We start from the raw sequence: 24,711 nt of genomic DNA on the forward strand, positions 1-24,711 counted from the left end.
CACATAGCATGCTTTCCATGAGGCAGACAGCGCTCTCGTCCTTTGGTATCCCGACTTTATGAAAAAACAGCATGTCAACTGCGCGAGACTATAAGGAAAATACCTAGACTAGAAATTTCTGTTTTCATCTTTCACAGCTTTTAAAAATGTAAACAAAATATTTAACTGAAATTTAGCAAACCATAAACTAGAAGCGAATTAAATTACACTTCATTTTTTAAAAAATAAACGCACAAATAATTTTGCTTCTTAAAACAAAATATGATGTTAATGTTCTTCGGGAATGCCTAACTGTACTGCACTAAATTTTATATCGCAGTTTTTAACGTTTGCTAGAGACATTTTAACCTATCAATTATTGGATAAAATTAATATATAATTTGTATTATTACTTCTATTTAGATAAGTTCATTTATGGTAATTAACCAGTTATTTTTATTTCTTTAGACCTTTACTGTTAATCAAAATCGCAATAACAACCTTGCATTTAGCGTACAATATATGTACGCTAAATACAAGGTTTTTATTGCGATTTTGATTGTCACATTGGCGTGTTTTACTTCTATTCTACTTTTACTGTTGTTTTTTCCATCCGTTTTTATGCCAAAATGCAAATTAGCTCGCTTGTATTTAAGATGAGGTATTTAGATTGTACGACAGAATGTGTTCTGCCTCTAGAGGCCACACTATCAGGTTTGCTAGCTTAGATAAAATTTGTTTTCTTTGGCCTTGCATTGTAATCGCCGATACTGAATCTTCACGCCATTTCATTTTTTTAATTCTTACACCTTTTTTTTTTTTTTTTTTGATGATGATGAAATCACGAGTAGGGAAGGGAAGCTTTAACACATCAAAGTGCTTTTAAAATGATGAAAAAAAAATGAACAATTAATGTACATAGTATTTGCGCGGATAAATTTTATAATGTACCATATATTGAAGTGAAAAAAAATAAATAAAATATTAACTGCTTAAATATTCGAATAAGATTTCATTATCAAAAAATTACATACACAGAATCTAGTATTGAAATCAATGTGCGTCAGAGTTATAAATTATTTCCGTCTGACAACTGGAAAAATAAATAAATAACAACAACAACAACAACAAAAAGTTTCAGATTTTAAATTACTCCCAAAGAGGCATTTTTTAAACATTTTCTCTGTTACCTTTATCTATTAAATATCACGTTCTTCGCACTGAAACTATAAAATTCAGTTCAACAGCAATACCGCAAAATAGTTTTAAATTGAGCATATCTTTAGAATTTCCAATACAGAATTAGGCGCGATAGAGATAAAAATGCTTTTTCCGTACAACGTTGCCAACCAGCCTCGCTTTGAAATCCTTGAGTTTGTTCAGCAAAAATTCGTTACAGTTTTACAAAATATGAAATCGATCATAAAACAAATTCCAAATTTCAAATTTGGGCTCCCACATGCCCATATTCGCAGAAGGATTACGTCATTCAAAATTCGATGGCTCTATGTACCATTGTTTTATCAATATGCGAGAAATATACGTATATTTAAGCAGATTTTTCATTATTTAATTTCTTCAAATATAATGCAGGACTCTAACATTTGGTGGCAATAGTTTGAAAAGTGAAAAGGACGTTTATAATGAACCAACGCAAAACCGCAAAACGAAAACAATAGTCCTTGAGGGACAAAGCTACTTTGAACTAAAAATGTGAAAAACTGTGAAAAAAGCAGGAAATATGAATGAAAAGAAAGGAAAAAGAGGTAATCTTAACTTTTTGTGTAACTTTTATTCGGGATTAAACCATTATCATGAGATTTATGTAAATAAATGAATTGCTTTAAAACAAGCTTTAAAACATGAATTAGTGTAAAGTGTACAATACCCCGAAAAAGCAGCAATTCTTATCCTCTGCCAACACACTCTTTTCGTATATACGAGAAAGTTTGACATGTGGCTACAATACAAAATCGGACAATTCTAAAACTGGAAGTTCTGGGAATTCTAGTGAACTTCGGGAGTCTTTCATAAATGCTGTATAAGTCGCTAAATAAAAGTTGAAGTAGGTCTAGTTTCAATGTATGTTAGCAAAGAAGTCTAGATCTTACAAATGTTTATTGTAGAGGACTCATTTTTCGAAAAATGATCATTACCAGTGATTATTCTTTAAAAAAAAAAATCTGTCGAATGGCATTATGTTTGAGATGCGTATCGCGTTTATTGATTCGTTTGTGTTAAGTGAATTTCTTTCAATTTATACGGAACCCAAACATCGAGCTTCCTAACGAGCCGAAGACATGTTAACGTGATTTTCTATCGTTGTGCGTGACACATTTAACTTCTTTGCAAGCTCTCGCACAGTTATATGATGATTTGATTCAACTATGGCTTTAATTTTGTCATCATCAACTTCAGAAGTTCGGCCAGAACGTTGGTCATCTTCAAGCGAATAATCTCCACAACGAAATTTATTAAACCAATATATACATACGTGACACATACGTTCTGTTAAGCAATCAACACTATCAACTTCACATAAGTTTCGAGTCTCAGCCGCTTTTCTTTATTGGAATAATAATTTTTGGATCCCTGGCCGTAAACTAACAGTTGTAAACAAAAATACACGAAATTTGTTTCTATAGCAACCTAAACGTGTCAGCTGCCAAATCTCAAAAGATAAAAATATACAAGATTGACAGAAGATTAACAAAATGAACGTAACGCTATCTATTGTTGGAAACTGAAATTACTTTCTTGCCAACCCAATAATTTATGCTGAGATTAGTGGACTGAGATTGACGAGAAATACTCAGATGAAACTTTATAAAGTAACTTTGATTAATCACTAGATTCACAGACATGAAAAATAACTTTTATTAATCACTGGATTCAGAGACTTGAAAAAGTAACTTTTTGATTAATAAAAGTTACCTGAAAGACCTGAAAAATTAACTTTTATTAATTCACTTTTCATATTATATCCTAAATCGTGAAAATAAATTACTATATTTGAGATACGATTTTGAAAGAATGGATTAAAAAATGTGAAATAAAATCTCCTTTATTGTTTTTGCAAATTAAGAATGACTTTGTTACAAGTACTAGAAAGAAGCACAAATTTTTCAGAAACAGTTCTAATACAATATGAAAAGAAATTCAAATGAAATTTTTCATTCTGCTTATATGGGCTTTCCTTTACAGTCACACTGAAAATAAAAATTTAATTTATAAAAAATTAGAGAGATAGCTATTTTATGTGTGATAGGTTTATTTGAAGTTACCTCATCTTTCTTGCGTTGTCCAAGGAAGTGTTTTGCTACATGAGGTGGCAAGATATTATAGACGAGCGCTTCGTTCTTTACTCTCATATCTGCAACTTTTTCTCGCTGTGCTTCCACATCTTTCTGCCACAAAAATAGGCGCCGTGAAGTGATTTCCAACTAAAATGCAAAAAAGAATGTTATGTGTAAAATTATGCAACTTCATAAAAAATTTAACGTATTTTCTATTATTACAAAAAAGGCCAAATATATATATATATAATAATTTATTTCCTAAACCGTATTGATTAATTGATTATATTATCTCCTAAGTTTAATTAAAGTAGAATTAAAATAAATATATATAATATATATATATATATATATATTTGTTTTAATTTTTTCTAAAGCAGGATTTTCTCAACATGCTTCCATCCGATCCTTCTTTAAAAATAATCTGATACAAATTCCTTCAAACATAATAATAATAGTAATCTCAAAGATAATCGATTTAGTTGCATATATTTCTAGTGCATTTAAAATTCACACAAAATGATGTTATAGAAAGCAAATTATATAAATTAGAAGCTTCTAAAGCGTTCAAACTATAGGGCTGGTTCGAAATGTTCAAAGTATGACCTTCAACCTTGAATGAAATCATTCTATTCCTTTTCTAACACAATTTTTGAAACCCTTTAAAACTACTTTTCTCATAAATTCTGTTCAATACACATTTTGCATGATTTTTAAAAGTAATGTCTGTAATTATTTGAAAACAATTTGAGAATTATAAAGGCTCTTACCTGTCGATTAATAAGGATGAGGCATATGGCAACAATTACTACGATCACAGTTAGAGTTACAGAGTGCACTACATTGGTATCGCTGCAACAGGAGAAGAAAATAAATCAGTTCGGTTAAAAATATTATACGCATTTGCATGCATTAAATCTTTTACGCTCAATATTCAGACACAACTTTTTTATAATTATAATTAAAAACATGATTTCAAAAGAATCGCCTTTACAATAAAATAACAAAAACACTGTAATTATACATTTTGTCGTTATTAGTATTATATACATAAAATTAATTAAAATTTTTTTTATTTATTTATAAATTTCGCAAGTAATTCTTCATATTCTTATTACTATGTAGCTTCTAATTCTTATTACTATGCAGTCTAACCGTTTGTAGAAATTTATGTAGTTTAAAAATTAAATCAAAATCATCCAAAAAAATCATAGCAGAACAGGTATCCTCCAAAAAAATCTTAAAATAATAATTTTTTAATAATTAAGAAAAGTTTAATATCATGCCGCTTTCTGATTAAGAACCTCTTCATCCCTAATTTTGTGGTACATTTTGATGTCAATAAACGAGGCAAAAATACATTTCATAGACTTCAGATTTTTTGGAGCGGTATTAAAAATTAATAATCTAAAAAAATAGTGGGTATTAATCTGCACTAAATATTCTAACTTACCGACAGAGTTTTGATTTTTCGAGAAGATTGAACATAAACTTTCAGGGGGGTAGAGAAGCCATCTTTTTTTTTTTCTCCCCTTAACACCCTCTATTTTACTTTTGGATTATGCAGAGTTGTATCATAGTTTATATATTATGTATCTAGAATCACAAATACATTTCGCATTCTCCTTGAAAATCTCGTCTTGAAAATGTTCACTATTATTTTAAACCCCTGATACTCTATCTGTTTTCAGTCTGAACACATACTCACCTGACGCCGTAGGTGCGTTGATCGTAATAATCCAAGGATTCCCTCACGATAAGCGTGTTAATGCATCCTTGTATGACAGCAATCATCACGGTCAGGCAGAACTTGGCGAGGTGAGACAGGTGTGTCAGTACCGTCAGCCCAATGAGCTCAAGAACTGCGAAGTACGTGAGGTATTGAGGGAAGTTGTGTGTTCTTGTAGGGTCTTGGTTGTGCTGGTGGTAGCGCGCCGGGAAGGTCGCATTCCTGGTGCTGCTGGCATTTTGGTAAAAGCGTTCTACAAGTGTGTGGGCGACAATAGACTCAACAGATTGAGGCCAATGGTTACTATATATCTGAGGGACAAATTACAATTGCTTCGATCAAATTTTTAGGAAACGATGAAATATCTTTTAAAAACAATAAAAAATGTCATTATCAACAACTCTAAAACAGATTAAAAAAGTACTGATGAATAACAAAAGGTCTAAAATTTAAGAGAGGGTGAATTAATGCTGAATATGGAATATACCTGTATACGAAAAGATATGTGTACTTATAAGAAATAACTCAAAGTATATAAAATGAAACATCTTTATGAAATACTAGAATTTTCAAAACTGAATTATTAAAAAAAGACTTAAATTTTTGAGCATAGGATGATAACATTTTTTTTTTTTTTTTTTTTTTTTTTAAATGGTGGAGTTTTAAACATTTCATTTAAAAAAGGGTAAAATGCAGTACAACCTCCCTTTGGTTTCATGACATATTATCCATTATTACTCAAGAAGAAACACTGATTAACTAATAAAATTGCAAATTTATACTTTGTTATTTTCTAAAATGTCAGGCATTAATTCATTTGATCTTTAATTGTAGTTTCACAACTTTTCTCGATTACCCGTAATTCAGAACTCCAGAGCACAAGATTACTTACTGGCTTTGAGGTCGCTTTTGTAAAGAAATTTACAAAAGAAATTCATTCGTGTTACGTTATACAAGAAGAAAACCAAAAACGAAATTCTGAAAGTAGCGTCTACAGAATTCGTTGCATAATGACAGTATTCGTGGTATAGTGAATATATGGATTAGGCCAGTGAAACATCTATCTCAAGTTTCACTAGACTTATTTATTTGGAAGCTGATGTGCTTTATTAGTCACATAATTTAATTTCATTAAAAATAAATCTAAATTCAAATGTTTTAGGGCCCACCAGCGGCCGAGCGGTAAAGTCGCTGAACACTGGTAGTTCGGTCTGAGGTTCGAATCCCGCGAACGGGCTGGCTGCATGGGTGTTTTCGTGGTTTTCCCCATGTGTAACGTGTATACGAGCCAGTTTCCCTTAGAAAGTCCTCCACGAAAGGCATCCCTCCCCTTAGGCAGATAGCCCTAGTGTGCTTTGCCATAATTAAATACATCAACATCAAATGTTTTAGTTATAATTTTAAAAAGAACTCTCTTGTGTACATTAATGGCAATTAGGTTATGGTAAAATGTTCCACTTACCGTAGACAAGATATGGACGACGCACCAGATGATAACCATTATAAGTATGATAGTGAACCTTAAACATGGTCTTTCTAGGATTTTATTGCAAGCTCTGAGGAGCATAGGCGGCCCCGTCTGGAATGAAAATAAATATTAGATTCAACTGTAGCAATGTTTTGCTTTATACCAGAAGCATTTGGACTACGTATAATTGAGCAAATTACCAGACATTGATGTAGTACATCGGAATTGCTTATGGTATTGAAAAAAAAATTAAGTACCGAAATTATTGAAAAATGAAACAAAGAAGCTATATATTTAAATATAGTTTAATATTAAAAATACCTAATCGAATAATATTTCTTGGCTTCTTTCTGCAGCTTATTTAAAGTTCTATTTTATCTAAGCTGTATACAGAAATACACTAACGGGAAATTTTATACTATTATTTGAACAGAATACTAATAACGGCTTTCATAAAAGGTAAAACAAAACATAATGCTACTGCTCAAATAACGAGCTTTTAAAAACAGAGGACAATTCTTAAAGAAAAAGCGAAGTCTAGACAAGGGGTGTCCAACCCACAGCCGGATGTGGCCCAAAGTAAGTATCAAGACCCCACCCCCAATGATACATTTTACTGCTACTTACTACTATTATTTTACTTACTATGGTTCCAGACTGCCTTTCAGTATGGAAGAACGGGTTATTTGATGCTTTGGAGTTGGAGCAAAATAAGATGTGTTTCGAGTAAAGTGACGGTTCTTTTGATTTGCGCGAAGTGATCATTTTTATTTTGATAAATTGTTTGTGTTTGTAAGTATTTGCGTTGCTATCATAAGAAAGAAATAATTCTATGTTGTTGGCATTATATTTAAAACAATCCTACGTTAATAAATTTTTAATTACTTAAATATGTTTCCGCGCTTTTTTGCTGACCAGCCATGGTTAGCGTTAGGCAGTCCAGATTATTCAAGTGAATCACTGACTGACTGCAACTTTTTTAATGTAGATGCTTTTTATATATAGTACACACTGAATAAATTTGATGTGCGATTTACTTATTTTGGAGGTCACGAGCTTCCATTGATTTTTAGAAATAACTTGTATGACCCAAAATAGCTTGTCTTCTTCCAGTATAGCCCAAGAAAACTAAAAGGTAACTGGTAAGGAAACTAAAAGGCCCAAGGAAACTAAAAGGTAAAACTAAAAGGTAAAACTGGGCACCTCTGGTCTAGATCAGATTTACATAGATATAAATATGTGCTTATTAAGATATCTAATAAATTTAACCCTTATATGCATGTAGTTGCCATTTGGCAAAAAACTCATATTTAGTTATATAAATCAAATCAAAACACAAATTTTAGCTTACTGCATAGTATAATCAATTGGATACATACTGTTTACGTGTATAGTTTTGAAAGGTCTCAGTGTAATACAAACGGTGTAACGGTCATTATTGTGAGGTGATGTGTAGGGTGTGGACATCATTTGTGTTTACAAGTTTTTGATTTTGCGTTTGTTGTTATTTTGATGTATTCAAAGTTTTAAAATTGTTTGAACAAGTTTATAAGGTGTGTATTATTACATAAAATTGTTATTACACATATCATATTTTTTGCATAATGTAGCCATTTGGCAACAATAATATTTATTCAAAAATTGGAGTAAAAATTTAGATTTAAAAAAAATATTTTTTCTATTTTATTTGATAACAATTCTAATGATTTTTTTACTTAAATTTAAAAAATAAAATAGAAGTAAAAAAAAAATTAATGCATTTTAGCTTTAAACTTTACACTTTTTAACTTGTTTCATACGTTTTAACTTTATAATTTTTAACTTGCTGCGCATTATTTTAAATTCTCTTACTTTAAGACCAACAGGTACAATGCATATTGTGGCGACAGCGGACAGCAACAGAACACCAGCCGGAAGACATACTGCAGCTACGATACTTCTATAAATAAAATATGAACAAAATTACTAACAAAAACCAATATTTTTTAATTAATGTTCAATAAAATTTGGAGAGCTATCAGATTAAAAAAAAAAAAAAAAAAAAAAAAAAAAAGACTTAAAAGAGCGTTTTATTAACGTTTTGTGTGTTATATTTATTTATTAAATATCATGGTCTTCGCACTTAAACTGCATAAAATTTACTTCAACAGCAGTATCACAAAATATTTAGGAACAGTATATCTTTAGAATTTCCGATACACAGTCTCGCGCGCTGGATATAAAAATGTTTTTCCCGTAAATGTTGCCATTGCTCGCTTTGAAATCGGTCAGTTTGTTAATGAAAAATTCGTTAAAGCTTTACAAAATTTGAAATAGATAATAAAACAAATTCGAAATTCAAAATTTGATAGCTCTAGGTAACGTTGTTTTTTTCACAATGCGAAAAATATTCATGCAGATTCTTCATTATTTAGTTTCTTTAAATAAAATACATGGCAATAATATTTGGTGGCAACAGTTTGAAAAACGAACCAATGCAGAAAGTGAAACGACGCAAAATGCCGCTTTGAGACTATGCCGTTTGGATCTACACCCCTTTGGGCTAATACTTTTAAGGACTTTTACAAGAACTTCTTTGACAAACTTTCATGGAAATTTGATAAGGATATGATGTGATAAAACGTTTATGGGGAATGTTTTTAACGTGATTAGATGGAAGATCTATAAGTATAATAAAACGAAATGAACTAGACAGAATGATCGTAATATCAGGAAACCGAAAAATGAACTATTGGCGTATTATTGAACTATAATACGCCAGTAGTTCATTTTTAGGAAATTGAATAATATTCATTGAAATATTGAAAAATAGAATAATAACCGAAATTGAATAATAGTTTATTTCAATGGATAACATAATATGTTTGCTGGCCTATAACTATAAAATAAACAAGCATATCCTTCCGACCGAACTGTGGCGAGCCAGATCTCTTGACTTGTTTCTGTGCTTGGAGATTTTTCAAGTATTTTTAGGCAGAATTATAGACAGCAGAGTACAAAAGTTGCAGTCCGAGAAGTGTTAAAGATTAATTTGACATTCAGAAAATTCCACGCACAATGCTAAGACGATAGCCGGTCAGATGGGAAAGTCCTTAGTGACTCTGACTGCCGTACCGAAGGACTCGGGCTCGAATCTCAGAAAAGGCTCGGATGTAAATTGTCCTTTGATAGGAGGCAGCACAGGTCCACCTGTAAGGTGCCTCCACAACAAAGTGACTACCGCTTCCAGCTTAGTATTCGCCAACGCGTATAGAAGTGTACGCCACTGGAAAAGAAAAAAGTGTTGAGACGAAAGGCATCTAATTTGCATCCAACGGTACGAATAATAGTTCTAGATATTATTGTCATATTATGACACTAAAAAATGGAATTCAGGGAACTCTACGAGGGTAAATAAACTTTCCTTCTTAATACTCTACGAGGGTAAATAAACTTTCCTTCTTAATAAACAGATGTTAAATAGGAATGCTTACTTTGCTATTAGACATTTATCACTAAGTACATACTTTTTGAAATTAGGATTAGAAGGCACTACTGTAATACCGCATTAGGAAATTCTTGAATTTTATGCGTCATATTGGACACTTCAAAAGCAGATTTCGGATAAGCAAACACACAGCAAATAGCACAGAACGGAAACCTTTTCAGTATATATGCAAAGTGTTATAATTACATATCAGTTTCTCTAAGATGTAAAGTCATATTATTTCTAGCTGCCATTTTCCAGTATGTTTAGATAATCACGCATCACACTTTTAGCATGCAAGCCAGACTTTTAGCTATGCCAAGCGCTTCCAGGCCTTTCAGGAATCTCAGGTGACCAGGTATCGAAAGATTTAGAAATGGTTTACTTTAGAATGATCTCCCGAAACAAAAAAAGAGATGCTTTTAAAGGTTTAATGTCTTCTCAGCTCTTAAAGGATCCGCAGAAGATACGTTTAAAATTACAATTGATGAGCATTTTTGTCTTTTGTGGAATTGAGAAAATAAAATAAAGGTCGAAAGACTACGTTATTTACAATTTAGTGTACTCAAAAGGTAGACTAGGTTCAAGGAGAATCTTATTTTTTCTTTAAAAATAAATATTTATAGCTTTTTGTGGTGTTTTATCAAATATTATTATTTTCTGTTATATAACACGACATATAGAGAAAAGAATAAGATTATCTCCCAATGAAAAATCTAGTTTCTATTGCATTAATAATATTCTGAATCATATAAATTCACCTCTCCTTTCATAAATGGAGACAACGCTTATGACACCCACATCGGTGATAATTTTCCAGAATACATCTTTTAGATTGACGTCATTACGTTTCTACATGACGGTACTTGATTAGAATCTGAAATAGATCCAAGATTCATCGACGCGTCAGAAACTATTCCCATTGCTAAGGAAACCCAAATGAGTTCCTTTACTGAGAATTACAGACCAAATCACTGCCTTTAATGGAAACTATGCAACTCCCGAATGACATCAAACATAGGGCAAATGATTAGACATAATTTGCTTTTGATATATTCCTTAACCTATTAAGTGAACGTGTAAGGGAATAAATTTCAGTAATTTGTTCCCTCACAAAGAAGAGAAATGCGAAGAGAAATATTTTCAATAAAGGTACAGAATAATCAAAAAGGAAAATTGTTAACAGAAAAATTCAAATGCAATTAAATGTCAATCTGTTACATGGCATTCCGAAACGTTTGATTATTAATTCGACTGAAATATTATTAATGAATTCAAAACATTTGCAATATTAATAATTGACTGTACCATTTTGGTTAAACCATTATAGTAAACAAAATAGCAGGCCTGTTTTCCTCATGGCGGAGCAGAGTACAAAGGGCAGAGTTACCTTGAGCCGTACTAACTGCCAACTTATAGGTTTCAAATTGGTATTTTTTACAATGGTTTTACCATTGGTATTTTTTTTAGCAATTGGTATCTTTTTAATGCAATGGTCTTCCAAGCAAGCTTTATTATAATAATTTATAATAATGTAAACTCGAGGTTTAAATAAGTAAAATCTCGAAGTCATTGCTATATCGTATTTACAACAAATGCATATATAAATGCATTCGCGGGCCAATAAAATTGCTTCGGCGGCCGCATGCAGTGCGCAGGCCATCAGTCTGACCCTACTGGTCAAGACGATGTTTTCTCTTTCTTCTTAAGAACAGACAGAACTGTGACAGGTTTTTCTCGAAATGGCGCAGTTTTTCCTTAAAATTAACGCCAATGTAAGGCTGAGTTTTGCGTTCTGGTTTGCTTGGGGTGAGATACCAATAGTTGCACTTTTATAATGCTTCGTTTTTACATCCTAAAACAGTTCATTTTTTAGGAAAATCGTACTAGGTTTATTGCTGCGCTTTCTCCAGCCTCATTTTCTCCATTTCTTTGATTTTACAGCTAATCAATGATTACAATGATCTTGATTATATTCTAAAGACGATTCATTATTTGTCTTCTACAAACGTTGAAATTGTTCATTTAGTCATCGGTTTACGCAAGCATGCAGATAATGGGGTTTCTCAATCTATACTATTTAATGAATACTATTACTCAATCTATACTAATTAAGGCAGTGAATTTCTCGCTAAACGAACTCCCGTCTATGAAAATTCAGACCGATTTTCTACACTTTTAATTGCTCATAAGATTATATGAATTATTAGTAAGATTATAAGAATTACAACGAGAAAAATTAATTTTCTCTTAATTAATAGACAAACAATAATACTTTTTCAATTTTTAATTTCTTGATTAAGTAGAAAATATGCATTTTTATACAAAGGTGCGCTTATTTCTGGCATTGTTTGTGATTCCCTCCCCCTCCAATCAGAAATTTTAACCTATCCCTTATGTGGCATGGCATCCTACGTATATGACATTAGAAGCACATCTAAAAAAATTACAATAATGCTGTAAGTGCTCATAAATACAACTAGATATGATATATATCAGTTTGGCATTAAAAATAAATAAAGACTTTAACTAGGAATAAAACTGTCAAGAAATGAGTTCATAGCTTTTAAATTGCTTTTAAAACTGACTGACGAAGGCAAAACACACGAGATCTCTGTATCTAAAGGAAATGATGCTTGCGTGAATGGTTTTCTAAACGAGATTAGTAGTCGAAAGAACCTATCTAGTCAGTTCTTTCAGTCAACTCTAATTATTCTGCACCCTCGTTGAACTACTAGTGTTAAGTGATGTTACTCACTTGGCAAGTGGTAGGCACAATTTGTTACCGAATTAGTTTGAATATCAGGATGTGAAAGATAAGGAATTAGATTGATCAAATCCGAAAGAAAAGTTAAATTTAGCTTTTCTGAATGGCAACACTATGGAAGATAGAGAAACTATATTTCAAGCAGGGGTAATACTCGTCAAAGCGAGAGAGTGGTTTATGGGTAGTAGTTTGAAAAGAATCAGAAGAAAAATCTAAACCTTATTTTATCTGAGAAATTTTTACTTTTTATTAAATTCACGTTAAATAAATAAAATACTAAGGGATTAAATTGCACTCAAATTTTCGACACAGATGGAATGAACGTTTCAGAGTGAATATATTTTTTTTATTTTCAGTGTTAGGTTCAAGAAAATAAATCACTGAAAGAATGATGACAATTAGATTCAAACTGCTGAAATTTAACTTTTTTCGGGTGCATAAAAATTAAATAAAATATTTATAAAAAAATGCCAGATTAAAACTGCCTGATTCTCATGATATTTTATTTTTGAAGATTAAAAAAGCTAAAAATAAAGCATTATTCGACAGACGTGTCTAAATGCATGAAGCCAGTGAATTAAAAAATCGCTCTCGCAATAAGACATTTAATTTGCTTTTCACTTGAAGAAAGAGAAGGAAAAAATAACCCATTCCAACTATAAGTGTTAAAATTACACGCCTATTCCCTTTTGAATATTATTAAAAGAATGTGTTCTTTTGAGTACTTAAACATTATATATCTAATTTAAGTATATGACCGGAAGTGTTATGTTTTGCCATTTAATCCCTGACATTTTATTTTAATTCAAGATTTATCAGTCCATTCAAAATAGAAAGATGAATTTCAGAAATGATTTATGCTAAAATTCTTCAATTTCTAAGAAACATTTCGGTTGACGACAACAAGCAGGGATTCTCAATTTCCCTATCTGTTACGGATTTCACAGATAATAATATTTTGACCAAAGTAAAGTATATTTGCACCGTAGTTGAAGACTTCTCTTGGCACTATTTCACACACTATTCGACCCAGATGAACATATTATTAAAATTAATTTTTCGATTCACGGTGGTCGCCCGAATAACCATAACTAAGTCGAATGGGCCTTTCAATATAGCGCTGATACACATCTCATCTGGGCTGGCACCAGAGCATGTGTAAGCTGGTGTGGTGGCACCGAGCGACAAAATGTTTAGAATTTAGGAAGGAGTCGGTCCGTAGAATTTTGGTGTCGAGTAGTTTGCATAGGGCGGCAAAAAGTACAGCACGGGGCCTTGAACAGCATTCAGTGGCGTAGCGACAGGGGGGGCAAGGGGGTGTATGATGCCTAGGGCGCCGCTGGGAAAGGGGCGTCAAATGGTCTCCAAAGAAGATTTTCTGAAAAATTTCAGTCTTTATTTTGACCGATTTCTGGAAAATATATTTAAAATTAATAATTATTGTAATATAATTAGTTATTTATTTTTTGATTTATCTGATAAAATGTGTAATAAAAGGTTTGCAGTACATCAACCAAATATCTCCGCATACAAAACGTTCTTTCTGACCACTTTATTTCTCTAAGAGATATATTTTTATTTTTTTAAACCGAAATGCACGTATAAATCCCATTTTTTATTTTAAAACGATAACACGACCTTGTCCCGAATTTCTCAAACATATCCAGTTTCCAGAAACCGATTCCATAGTCTGGAAATGACATTTTGAGAAACTCCTAACGCTTCCACTACAATGGATTGCGTTTGACTCTTCCGTAAACGACTGATGGCCTTCCTGGCTACTGATTCAACTCATCTTGTTGAGACATCGTATATTCACTGCTACGAAGCATTCAACGCGTGTCAATTGTTTTTAATCTCCTATTACAAAAGGAATGCTGCAGGTCCCTCTTTACTTCTTATCTAAAACGCATAGTTTTCGATGTCACAAATTAAATTTGCATATTCCCAACTTTGTAACCGTTATAATTTCCCTTTATAATTTCTTCTATTTGCTTTTGTTAAAAAGGTTGTCGATTATATGCTTATTTCATACCGAACCCACAATATCCCTTAATTGTTTTGAGCAGTGAATGTGACTGCAAGATGTTACTCCGCAGTAGAAAAGAAACGGAACCTAAAATTACAGATCTATGGAGAAAATGTTTTTCCAAACCTAAGAGTCGCACTTCAAATACTCCTTACTATTTCATTATCAAATGAAAGTTCGTTCAGCAAATTAAAATAAATTTTGACATATTTACAACCAACGATTGGGGCAAGTCATCTAGCATTTTTAAAAGTGTGGACATAGAAAAATTTGAAAGGATCGACTTTGATGAAGTATTTGATAAATTTGCTTCATCCAAGGCAAGAAAAATGTATACATAATTGTATTAATTTATTATAATATTGTATTATTATTAATAAATGTATCTACTTATCTATAATATATATTAAATTTTTAATTGTTTAAAAATTGTACTTTTTCAAAAACAATTACAAAAATATGTAAAATAAATCATACTTTTTTAACTAATTCTAGATCATCGTATGCCTGATTTTTCTGCCGACACAGATACATCCGAATCCAATGCTAGTGTAGTTAGGTAGTGACTATTCTTAATATATTTTAGAGTATTTTATGGCAGATTCAGCATTTTATTATTCTCTGCATCATTTTCTTATTACGAATATATTCTATACATTATATTACTGTAAGTGGTTTTTTTTCGGGGGGGGGGGCGCCAAAAAGGTATTTTGCCCCGGGCGCCAGTTATGCTCGCTACGCCACTGACCGCATTAAAATTAATTGAAAGGTTTGACATTAATATTTAAAATAAGATCCTTTAAGTGAATGAAAAACAGGTAAATATGATTACGCAAAGCAAGGTATTACTGAAATAAGTCGCTTTAAAATGCATAAAAAATGAATCACAGATAAATGGTTAAGTAATTTCAAAGGGCTAAAGGTAAATCAATAAAGCATTCAAGAAAAATGCGGAATGATAGAATTTAAATCTAGAAGGCCATTTCTATTTAAGAAAACTGTTTCTAACCCGAAATTTTAAAGACGAAATATAATCTAAAATAAATTTACCCTCACTTCAGCAGGTTTTACAATCCATTCTACGCGAAAGTTGATAGAAAAGTTTTACAACTTTAAAAACTTGGAAAGCAAAAGGAATTTCATAATCACAAAACAAAGAGAAAATAAAAATAAATAAATAGCATTTGTGATTGAGTGCGCTATTAATATTAAATCAATTTTTTTCAGTCAAACTAATTTTTCGTTCACTAGATGGCAGCACCGATAACAGGTCTTGCCATTAACGAAGTATAATTACAATGTATCAAATGAGGCATAATTTAACTTAATAAATAATTCAAATTTCGCCCTGTGTTTTGTATTCATATCATACTCTTTACCAGTAGAGGGAATTCACAAAGAAGAATTTGCAATTCCGAACGTAGAAAATACAATTTGTAACAAGAAGTTTGCAATGTGTTCACGTCTAAAAATATATCTCGGAATTTGGACTAAATTACGAGTCATTAAATATACATAACAAGCAGAGTAAATAAGGTCTGAATGGAATAATAACACACGATCTGTGCTATTATGATATTCTTTGTTTTAGATACTAAGTGCGTGTGCGAAAATTATAAATAGCACTAAGTTTTAATTACAGCTACAGAATTTCTTTGAGGTACTCCCGGTTATCTAATGGAATTTTTATTTCAGTTTACTACACTGTAATAAATGAATTAAATTTAATATGTCCCACAGATAGCTTTATTCGTAAGAGTTTCAATTCATTTACCTATGCTCTGAAATGTATAACATTTCAATCATACTGCCCTTCCAGACTGAATTTTGTTGAAAAGAGTAAAAAAAAAAAAAAAAAAAAAAAAATATTAAGAAAGTTTCTTTCTGTTTGTTCACCACAAATTACATCTATTCAGTAAACTTTCAGGAAGTAATTTTTAAAAGACCAATTTTAAGTATCTTATCGAAACTAGCAAACATGAACAGCTAAACGGAACACTTAATAGCTTTGTAAAGGGGTAATTTAAAATTCATCTGAGAAATACCGAAATACTGCTTTAATAAAATAAAAATCAGCCATTTTATTTTCTTTCTCGCAAAACTTGAATTTCATAGGTATGTTGTTACTAGACTTTGAAATAAACAAAGAGGGGAGGGGAGGGGGATAGTAAATTAATTTTCCTCTAACAAGGAAGGTCTTCGAACCATGAAATTAAAATTTTTTTGAAATATTTATATATATATATATATATATATATATATATATAGATATAGATAAATCTAGTCATCTAGAAATACATTGTGGGGATTTAGTTTCACTAACAATTAAATAAATAACATCCTCACTTTCCTGTCAGAATTCTAATAAGATAGCTCGCGTATATTCAAATGAGGTAGCAAGAAGTGCTATTCAAGGGAAGTTCTTGGAAAGTGATTTTAGAGAGTGTTATTGGAGCCCACTTTGCTATTTTGAAATTACTAGCGATTTTATTCTGTGCCGTTGAGTGCTTCTAGCCCTTAAGCTTGTTTCTGCCGACTTCTACGAGTCAGAGCCTTCCTGTGCGTAAGAATAGATACTAATATTCCTGTGCGTAAGAATAGATACTAATACATAAAGAATTAGATACTAATATTCTACAGACAGAGTTAAAATATTGTAAAAAATAAGGAGATTTCGCGATACAGCGCTATTCAGCAAAATTTAAAATTTTAAAAACTTCAGTTTTGAAAACTTGGAATCTCGTCATGGTGATCGAATCCTACAAAAAATCTACAAAACAGTAAATGAAGAGATAACAAGCGAAAGATATATTAAGTTAAAATGGAAAGTTTAAATAGAATTGATGAAAATTTAATCTAAAACATACAAGAAAGTCTCGAAATTAATTTACTGTGGAAACACATCTCATACTGCAATTACTTTAGCGCGATGCAGACAGTACACACTTTGCGTGATAATAAATACGCTGATTGCGGTCTAAATGTTTAGTTCAGATGAAGCAATAAATAATGATCAAAGCAGTAATATATTTTATACCAGCTGCAGTTACAGAAGTGAATCGAACTGCAGATTTCCGAATTACAAGACCACCGATGGCCGAGCGTCAAAATCGCTGATCACAGGTACGGTTTAAATCGCAGCAGAAATTTTGTACTTTTCCTCATGGGTAAACGTTCAAAATCCCGTATCTGATAGTTTATTTAAGATTTTCTATGGAATATTAGCAGCTAATTCTTTTACTACTACGCATATGTAGTATAGTAAGTAGATATATTTTTTCGGAAAAAATTTAGAGTTCAAGGTTGGAAGCTCATCTTTGTCAGTTGCATACGTATTCAGTTGCTCACTGATTTCTGCGATTTCTCAACTTGCAGCTAAGTCCAAATCTGTGCATATATATATATATATATACATAGCGTTCATGAAGATATCAACATTTTAATCGTCGCTACGAATTTTTTGCCCTTTCTTTACATAGCAGTTTTTATACCAAATAGTTATAAGAATAAATTAAAGAAACATCGAGGGCGGGAAAATGTAATATAGGAGATTTTAATCATGATTGATACGTATTTATTTATACACTATCTTGCAGAAGTCATAAAGTAGCAAATATATGAAATGTTCAGAAAGTAATGAATATGTAAAATTATTTACATTAGAGGAAATACAAACTTACAATATATGTATGCATAAGTGTTTCATGGATATATGAGTTTTTCATGAATTCGTATAAGAGAAAATGCAAACTTCAAACTTTCAGGTAAGGTTTTTGGAAAATACCCGAGTAAAATAGCAAATAGATCATGATGGCCATTCCCTGGAGTAATTTAGGATAGAATATAAATATTTAAATTTTACAAGTTCATATGTTAGTATTACATTTGTATGAAAAATTATATTTTGTAATAGAATTCACATATCATTTCATGTTTTTTTACTTACTTATATGAAATAAAGGAAGAACTGTAATCGCGAAAACTCTTAGTCGGATATTTATTTCCTCTCTTAAAAAAGTCCCCAAAATTAAAGTTTGTAAATCTTCTTATGGGTATGAATACACAGCTAAAATTAAGGTAAGAAGTCCATAGAATTATGCGCAGATGATAAGTGGCAGAAAAATATTAACAGTTAGATTTGAAAATATGAACTATTTTAGCCTAGCAGATAATGTTTTATTGAACAACTGCATATAGTTCAGCGTAGAATAAATTTTAGGCAGAAGGAAAAATGGAGTTGACGCGGGAACATTATCGCGATATGATTTTATATAATTTTTAAAATGGGATTAAATCAAGAAGAATGCGTTCAACGTCTACAATTAGCATTAGGAAATGATGATCCATTTTGTGGTACTGTATTCAGATGATCACACAGGTCGCAACCCTCTTTAGGATGAAGAGAACACGCAGGAAGGCCGTTGTCAGAAGTAATCCCGGATAATGTATCTGCCATACGGAAAATGTTAATCGATACACCTACCAAATGATACAGAAGGAACTTAACATTGGATCCGTTGCCATATATAAAATTATTCATGAAGAATTGCATATAAAATTAATTTGCCATTGGGTTCCTTATTATTTAACTGAGCACCAAGAAGAGAAGCGTGTCAGAATCAGTAAAGAAACCCTTAAATTACATAAAGAATGTGACCACTGGATTATTTCTAAATTGGAATTGGTGACGAAACGTACATACCACGTTTTGATGTTCTAACATGCCAAGAAAGTAAAGTATGGGTCTTTGAATATGATCCCACTCCCACAATGGCGAAAAGACAACGTGCCATGAAAAAAGTAATGTGCGCTGTTTTCTTCAGAAGTACAGAACTGGTCAAAGCCCAGAAGACAGTCACAGCTAACTGTACACCACTAAGTATCTTCCTGAAATTCTTCAAGAAGTGAATTAGAAGACTCCTGCTCCACCATCAGAATGCATCTTCTCATTCAGCAAGATTGACAGTTGAGTTTCTTGAACAAAAGCATATCAAAGTGATAGAACATCGTCGCTATTCACCCGATCTACCTAAGTGTGACTTTTGGCTGTTTTCTAATCTAAAAAAGAACTTATGTAGACGTTGTTTTCATTCCGAATATGAGATTGATGAGGCTATAAATGCATTTTTTCATCGATTCAAAAAAATGAAGACCTTGCACTATATAATCTGGAAAATTCGCCTACAGAAGTGCTTTGATGCTGGAGGGGATTAATTTAAGCATTCATAAAATTTCCTAAGTATAGCTTTATAAACTATTTGTATCTCAAATATGTATCTCAAATTATCATTTCTATATGTATCTCAAAAAATTTCAGAGTGATAAGCCTATCAATTTAAAATATATTATTGAAAATTTTCCATATATTACTCTAAATCACATTATATATAATTAATAATATACTGTCATACTATTTGCATTCAAAAGATAGCGAATTAAATTCAAAACTGAACTATATGATATTATTTGATAACGCATTTACGAAATGTACTCTTACGTTGGATGTGTAACACTCGATAATGTTGTATACAGTTTTGTGTCATAAAAGTTTATGGTAAAGAATGAAATTTCACTATCAGATAAGAACTATTTTAACAGAAATATTCTGACTCAGAATAGTACCAGACATTGCAAATGAAATTAAAATCACTTTACGATAAAATTTTCCGAAAGTTCTGAAACATACAAACTATATTTAAATAGATAAACAGTAATAACCTACTTACCCCGACATGACTAAGAAGTAAGCAGCTGTACAGAAGAATAAGATGAGTGGCAAGCCCGACAAAGAGACAACGCTAACAGTGTCTTTAATTTTCCTGAATTCTTTTTCAAGAACCGGATTTTTGAAAAATAAAGTCAAGATATTGGCGTGTTCTCTGATGTGCCTAAAATATAAAAGGAACAAATAGCATCAGCAGTTATATTTAATCAAAGTCGAAACAAGTAAAAGCTCTCTGGAATAAACGTACAAACTTTTGAAAGTAGAATCTGTCTACTTTCGACCATTTGATAGGAAAATAAATAAATAAAACTCTTACATCCCATGAAGGTGACGGTATACAAAATATTATGCGAAACAATAAATATATCTTTTTACGCCCGTTATATGTATTTTTACGGGTCAGATTTTGGTCAGCAAAATATCACCATACATAGTACAGAAGGTCTTTCGCAATTTATGGAAATAATTTTCTATTTAAATTATTGCTTTAGCATGTTTAACATAATCGTCTGATACTGTTTTGTTTTGATTGCAATGAAGAACAAGAGATTTATTTCGGAAATGGTTGCTAAAATTGACAGCTGGCTCGAAGTTTACGTTAATGCTCTTTCTAAGGAAAAATATTAGTATCATCAATTGTAAAACGATGTAAAAACCGACATTTCTACATTTCGAAGAAAGGTATTTTTAATACATTAAATCTGAAAGAGAAAAAGGCATATAGCTGAAAATAAAAATAAGACTATTCAAACGCCGGCAATAATAAAATCAAGCAAGTAATCATGAAAGAAAAATTCATTGCATCTGAACTGGGAAGTTAAATCATTCACAAAAATTTGAAGTTAAAAATATATTTAAACCTAAAGTTTATCTATTTCTGCTTGTAGCCCTTTGCCAAAGAGGCAAAAACATTGCGGACGAAAATGTCGCGGAGAAACCAACGCAAGGCGAAAACGTCGTCTTTCAAAACATCGTACAAGAAAAGAATGCGAGGAGAAAACATCGCAGTCTTAAAACATCGTAGTACAAAACATCGTCGTCAAAAATAAAGTAATTCAAAAATTTCGCAGTTTAAAAACATCAACATCGAAAATATCGTGGCAAAAAATAAAGCACCTAAAAATCATCGCATGACGATACCATCGCAGACATGCGTTTTGCAGGCTTTAAAAGTTGTAAATGCATACTCGCATAATAATTGGGAGCGCAAAAAAGAATAAGGAATATTTTTACTTTTATATTTTTGAATTAGCTAATAAATTTTTGCTAAAAGATTAAGAAGGGAAAAAACTAAAAATGAGTAGAAAATTAATGTAACTTATAGCAGATAACACAATTTTTAAATCTGATAATTAATTAAACAGTTTTTACCATGCAGTTATTCATTCTCCTTTTTGTAATCTTTTTCAGACTATATTTTTCGTAAAAAATTACCAATAAAACTTTAAGGTCACAATATAAGTTTAAAATTCTGTCAACTGTCATATCTAGCAGTACTTTTCAACTCATTTCCAGTTTTTTAATGCTTAAATTACTCTCTTATTTTTTCAAGAAAAATTTATTATTTAATTAAGAAATATGAAAGTAATTATATTTATTCTTCCTTCTTGCGCTCACAAATTCATGCAAGTATGTGAATTTTTAAAACTTGAAAAGGCATGTCAGCGATGTTATCGTTAAGCGATGATTTGTAAGTTCTTTATTTTTTACCATGATATTTTCGAAGACGACTTTAAAAAAAAAAATTTTTAACATTTTCGTTCACGATGTACACTACTGGACATTGAAAATGCAACACCAAGAATGAGTAGCCCAAAAATTATGCAAATTTCAGGGTAAACGGAATGGCACAGGGTCGTGTTCTGAGACGAGTCACGCTTCTGTTTCTCCAATGATAGTCATTGCGTACGAGTGGGCATCGATGTAGAGACAGATCTAATCCGGCAGCAATTATGGAAATTATGGAACGCCCCACCGCGCGAGAATGCAGCATCATAGTTTGGGGCGCAATTAAGTACGATTCCAGGGCACCTCTAGTTCGTTTTCAAGGCACTATGACGGCCCAGCGACACGTGGATGATGTGCTGCGGCCAGTGACACACCCCTACCTTCAGGGAATGCCCAGTGTCCTTTATCAGCAGGATAAAGCACAACCCCACGCTGTTCGTATCAGCCAACTTAAGCCCCGTTCACAACTTAAGCCTTAGCCTGTCGAGTGATTTTCTACAAATACCTTTAAAACTGTCACCAATTTTGGACCGAGCTTCCCTTAAAATGTCGGGAAAATAATCCTAAACCTCTGAAAAATGCCAGCTACCTGCTATTGTCATTTCTTTCCCCTCCCTGAATATTAGATCAAGGGTTCCGACTGTAAGTAAGATGGATTACTACCATAAATATTAGTACCTGTATATGTGAGTTGTCAAGAAAGTTGCAAATGACTATAATAGCTTCTCCGTGATGACCGTCCGAATGCCGCAGGGTACAGGTGCGAATACTATCTTAAAAGTTTTCTTTCCTAAAAGACTCTTATTTTGAAATAACTTGATTTTAAAATTTACCCGCTCTTCTTTTATTATTATTATTATTCATGTTTAATCTAAGTTACCTAAATCTCTGGATCATTGATTATCATCTGAATTTCAATGCAGATTGGTTAAACTGCTATTAATAAAATCCATATTAAAAAAATATCTGGTGCAATATTCATTCCTTGTGTGAAATTGATGAAACATTTGAAAAGCAATGTTTATAGTTCGATTGCATTTGATATTATTTCTGATTTTCTATGTTTTTGTCATAAATTAGTAATGCATTTACATGCAGATAATAATTATTTTAAATAATTTCTTTTTACTTAAATATTACCTATAATTTAAGATATTTAGTATAATATTTGAATAATTACTATGAAAAATACATGTTTTATTATTTCTGCAAAATTTAATCAACTTAACTTGATGTGACTTTTAAACTTGCTTTTAGAGAAACTCTAGTTAAATATTAAGGAGTTTTCAAAATTTAAACTTTTAAGACATATTTAATGCTGAAATTTACTTAGTTTTTAAAACGGATGTTATTTTCTGAAAAGATTTCGTTTTTTGAATGAACAATATATACTTAATATATAACAAATATGTTCTTTTAAGTAAAGTTAATTATTCAGCGAGCTAAGATTTGGTAACTGAATATCTTAATTTCAAGAGCGAAACAAGATTTTCATAACTATACTTGGATAGCTAGCTGATTTGAAAAAGGGATGGGTTTCAAACGTGACTTTTTCATCTGATTTATAAAAAAAAAAAAAATTAGGTGATTTTATAAGGTATTTCTCCCCCTTCCCTAGCGTGCCTTCGTGGTGTAACGGTAGCACGCTGGGCCGGTATTCCAGAGGTCCGTGGTTCGATTCACGGCGAAGGCGATTGCTTATTTTTCATCTTGTCTGCTTCCAATTAACCTACTGTCTCTACAAGTGGCGCCCGAACTAAAAGGGTTGTGGATGATGATTCTCCACACCCAGGATTTGGCGACTAGATCACCTAAAACCCCAGTCGCCCTTTAAAAAGGGGAGCATATAAGATATTTCTCCCACTTTCCAAGCGTCCTTCGCGGTGTAACGGTAGCAAGCTGGGCCGGTATTTCAGAGGTCAGCGGTTCGATTCCCGGTGAAGGCGTTATTAATTTTTCGTCTTGCCTCTTTCTAAAAAATACCTAATGTCTCTACAATTTCAGGATATAGCATAAACATTTGCTTTAAATATCTTCTCGATCTCAAAGAAATTAAATTTGCCCTAGGTATAAATAAATAATAATACCTTTGTTTCTGCTTTTTCTTTAGCAATAATTTCGAGATTTTTTTAATACAAAAATTATGGTATTAACTTTTAAACACCTGATCTGTTTTTAAGAGCAATAAACAAAACATTTAGGAGTTATTTAAGGACTGAAACAGTGATAATATTAGTGTCAAATTTGCATTTCACTTTTTATATACATTCAAGATATTCTGAAATTGAATTTTAACCTGAAATAATTTTTCTTTATGAATTTTCAGTTGATCATAAATTTATTGACTAAATTTAAAAATTCTTGCCTTCCCGTCCTTGAGACACCAGTACACTTTGTCTGAAATAGGATTAAAAACATTATCCTATAACAGAAAGCTGAAAAGGAAAGATGACACATAGTCAATAAGGAACAATATAATGTTGTTATTTTATTAGCTTATAATATAATTGTTCAGTATGGTATT

At 31.6% G+C, this 24,711-nt stretch overlaps 1 protein-coding gene across 4 annotated transcripts in view; it reads right to left on the reverse strand.

Moving 5' to 3' along the window:
* The window catches only part of LOC118187632 (adenylate cyclase type 3-like), a 476,146-nt gene that overhangs the window by 14,702 nt on the left and 436,733 nt on the right, over positions 1–24,711 (reverse strand). For all 4 annotated transcript variants that reach the window (XM_085823652.1, XM_085823651.1, XM_085823654.1 and 1 more), the window contains 6 exons: positions 20,461–20,622; positions 8,324–8,411; positions 6,467–6,583; positions 4,984–5,315; positions 4,046–4,127; positions 3,264–3,422 (listed from right to left, as the gene is read on the reverse strand). In XM_085823652.1, the coding sequence (XP_085679778.1) occupies positions 3,264–3,422; positions 4,046–4,127; positions 4,984–5,315; positions 6,467–6,583; positions 8,324–8,411; positions 20,461–20,622 (940 nt within the window). The remainder of the gene's footprint in view (positions 1–3,263; positions 3,423–4,045; positions 4,128–4,983; positions 5,316–6,466; positions 6,584–8,323; positions 8,412–20,460; positions 20,623–24,711) is intronic.

The sequence above is a fragment of the Stegodyphus dumicola genome, chromosome 9 (assembly GCF_044657685.1).
Source record: "Stegodyphus dumicola isolate Sdum_Otavi_A_Nest chromosome 9, ASM4465768v1".
NCBI classification, from domain to species: domain Eukaryota; kingdom Metazoa; phylum Arthropoda; class Arachnida; order Araneae; family Eresidae; genus Stegodyphus; species Stegodyphus dumicola.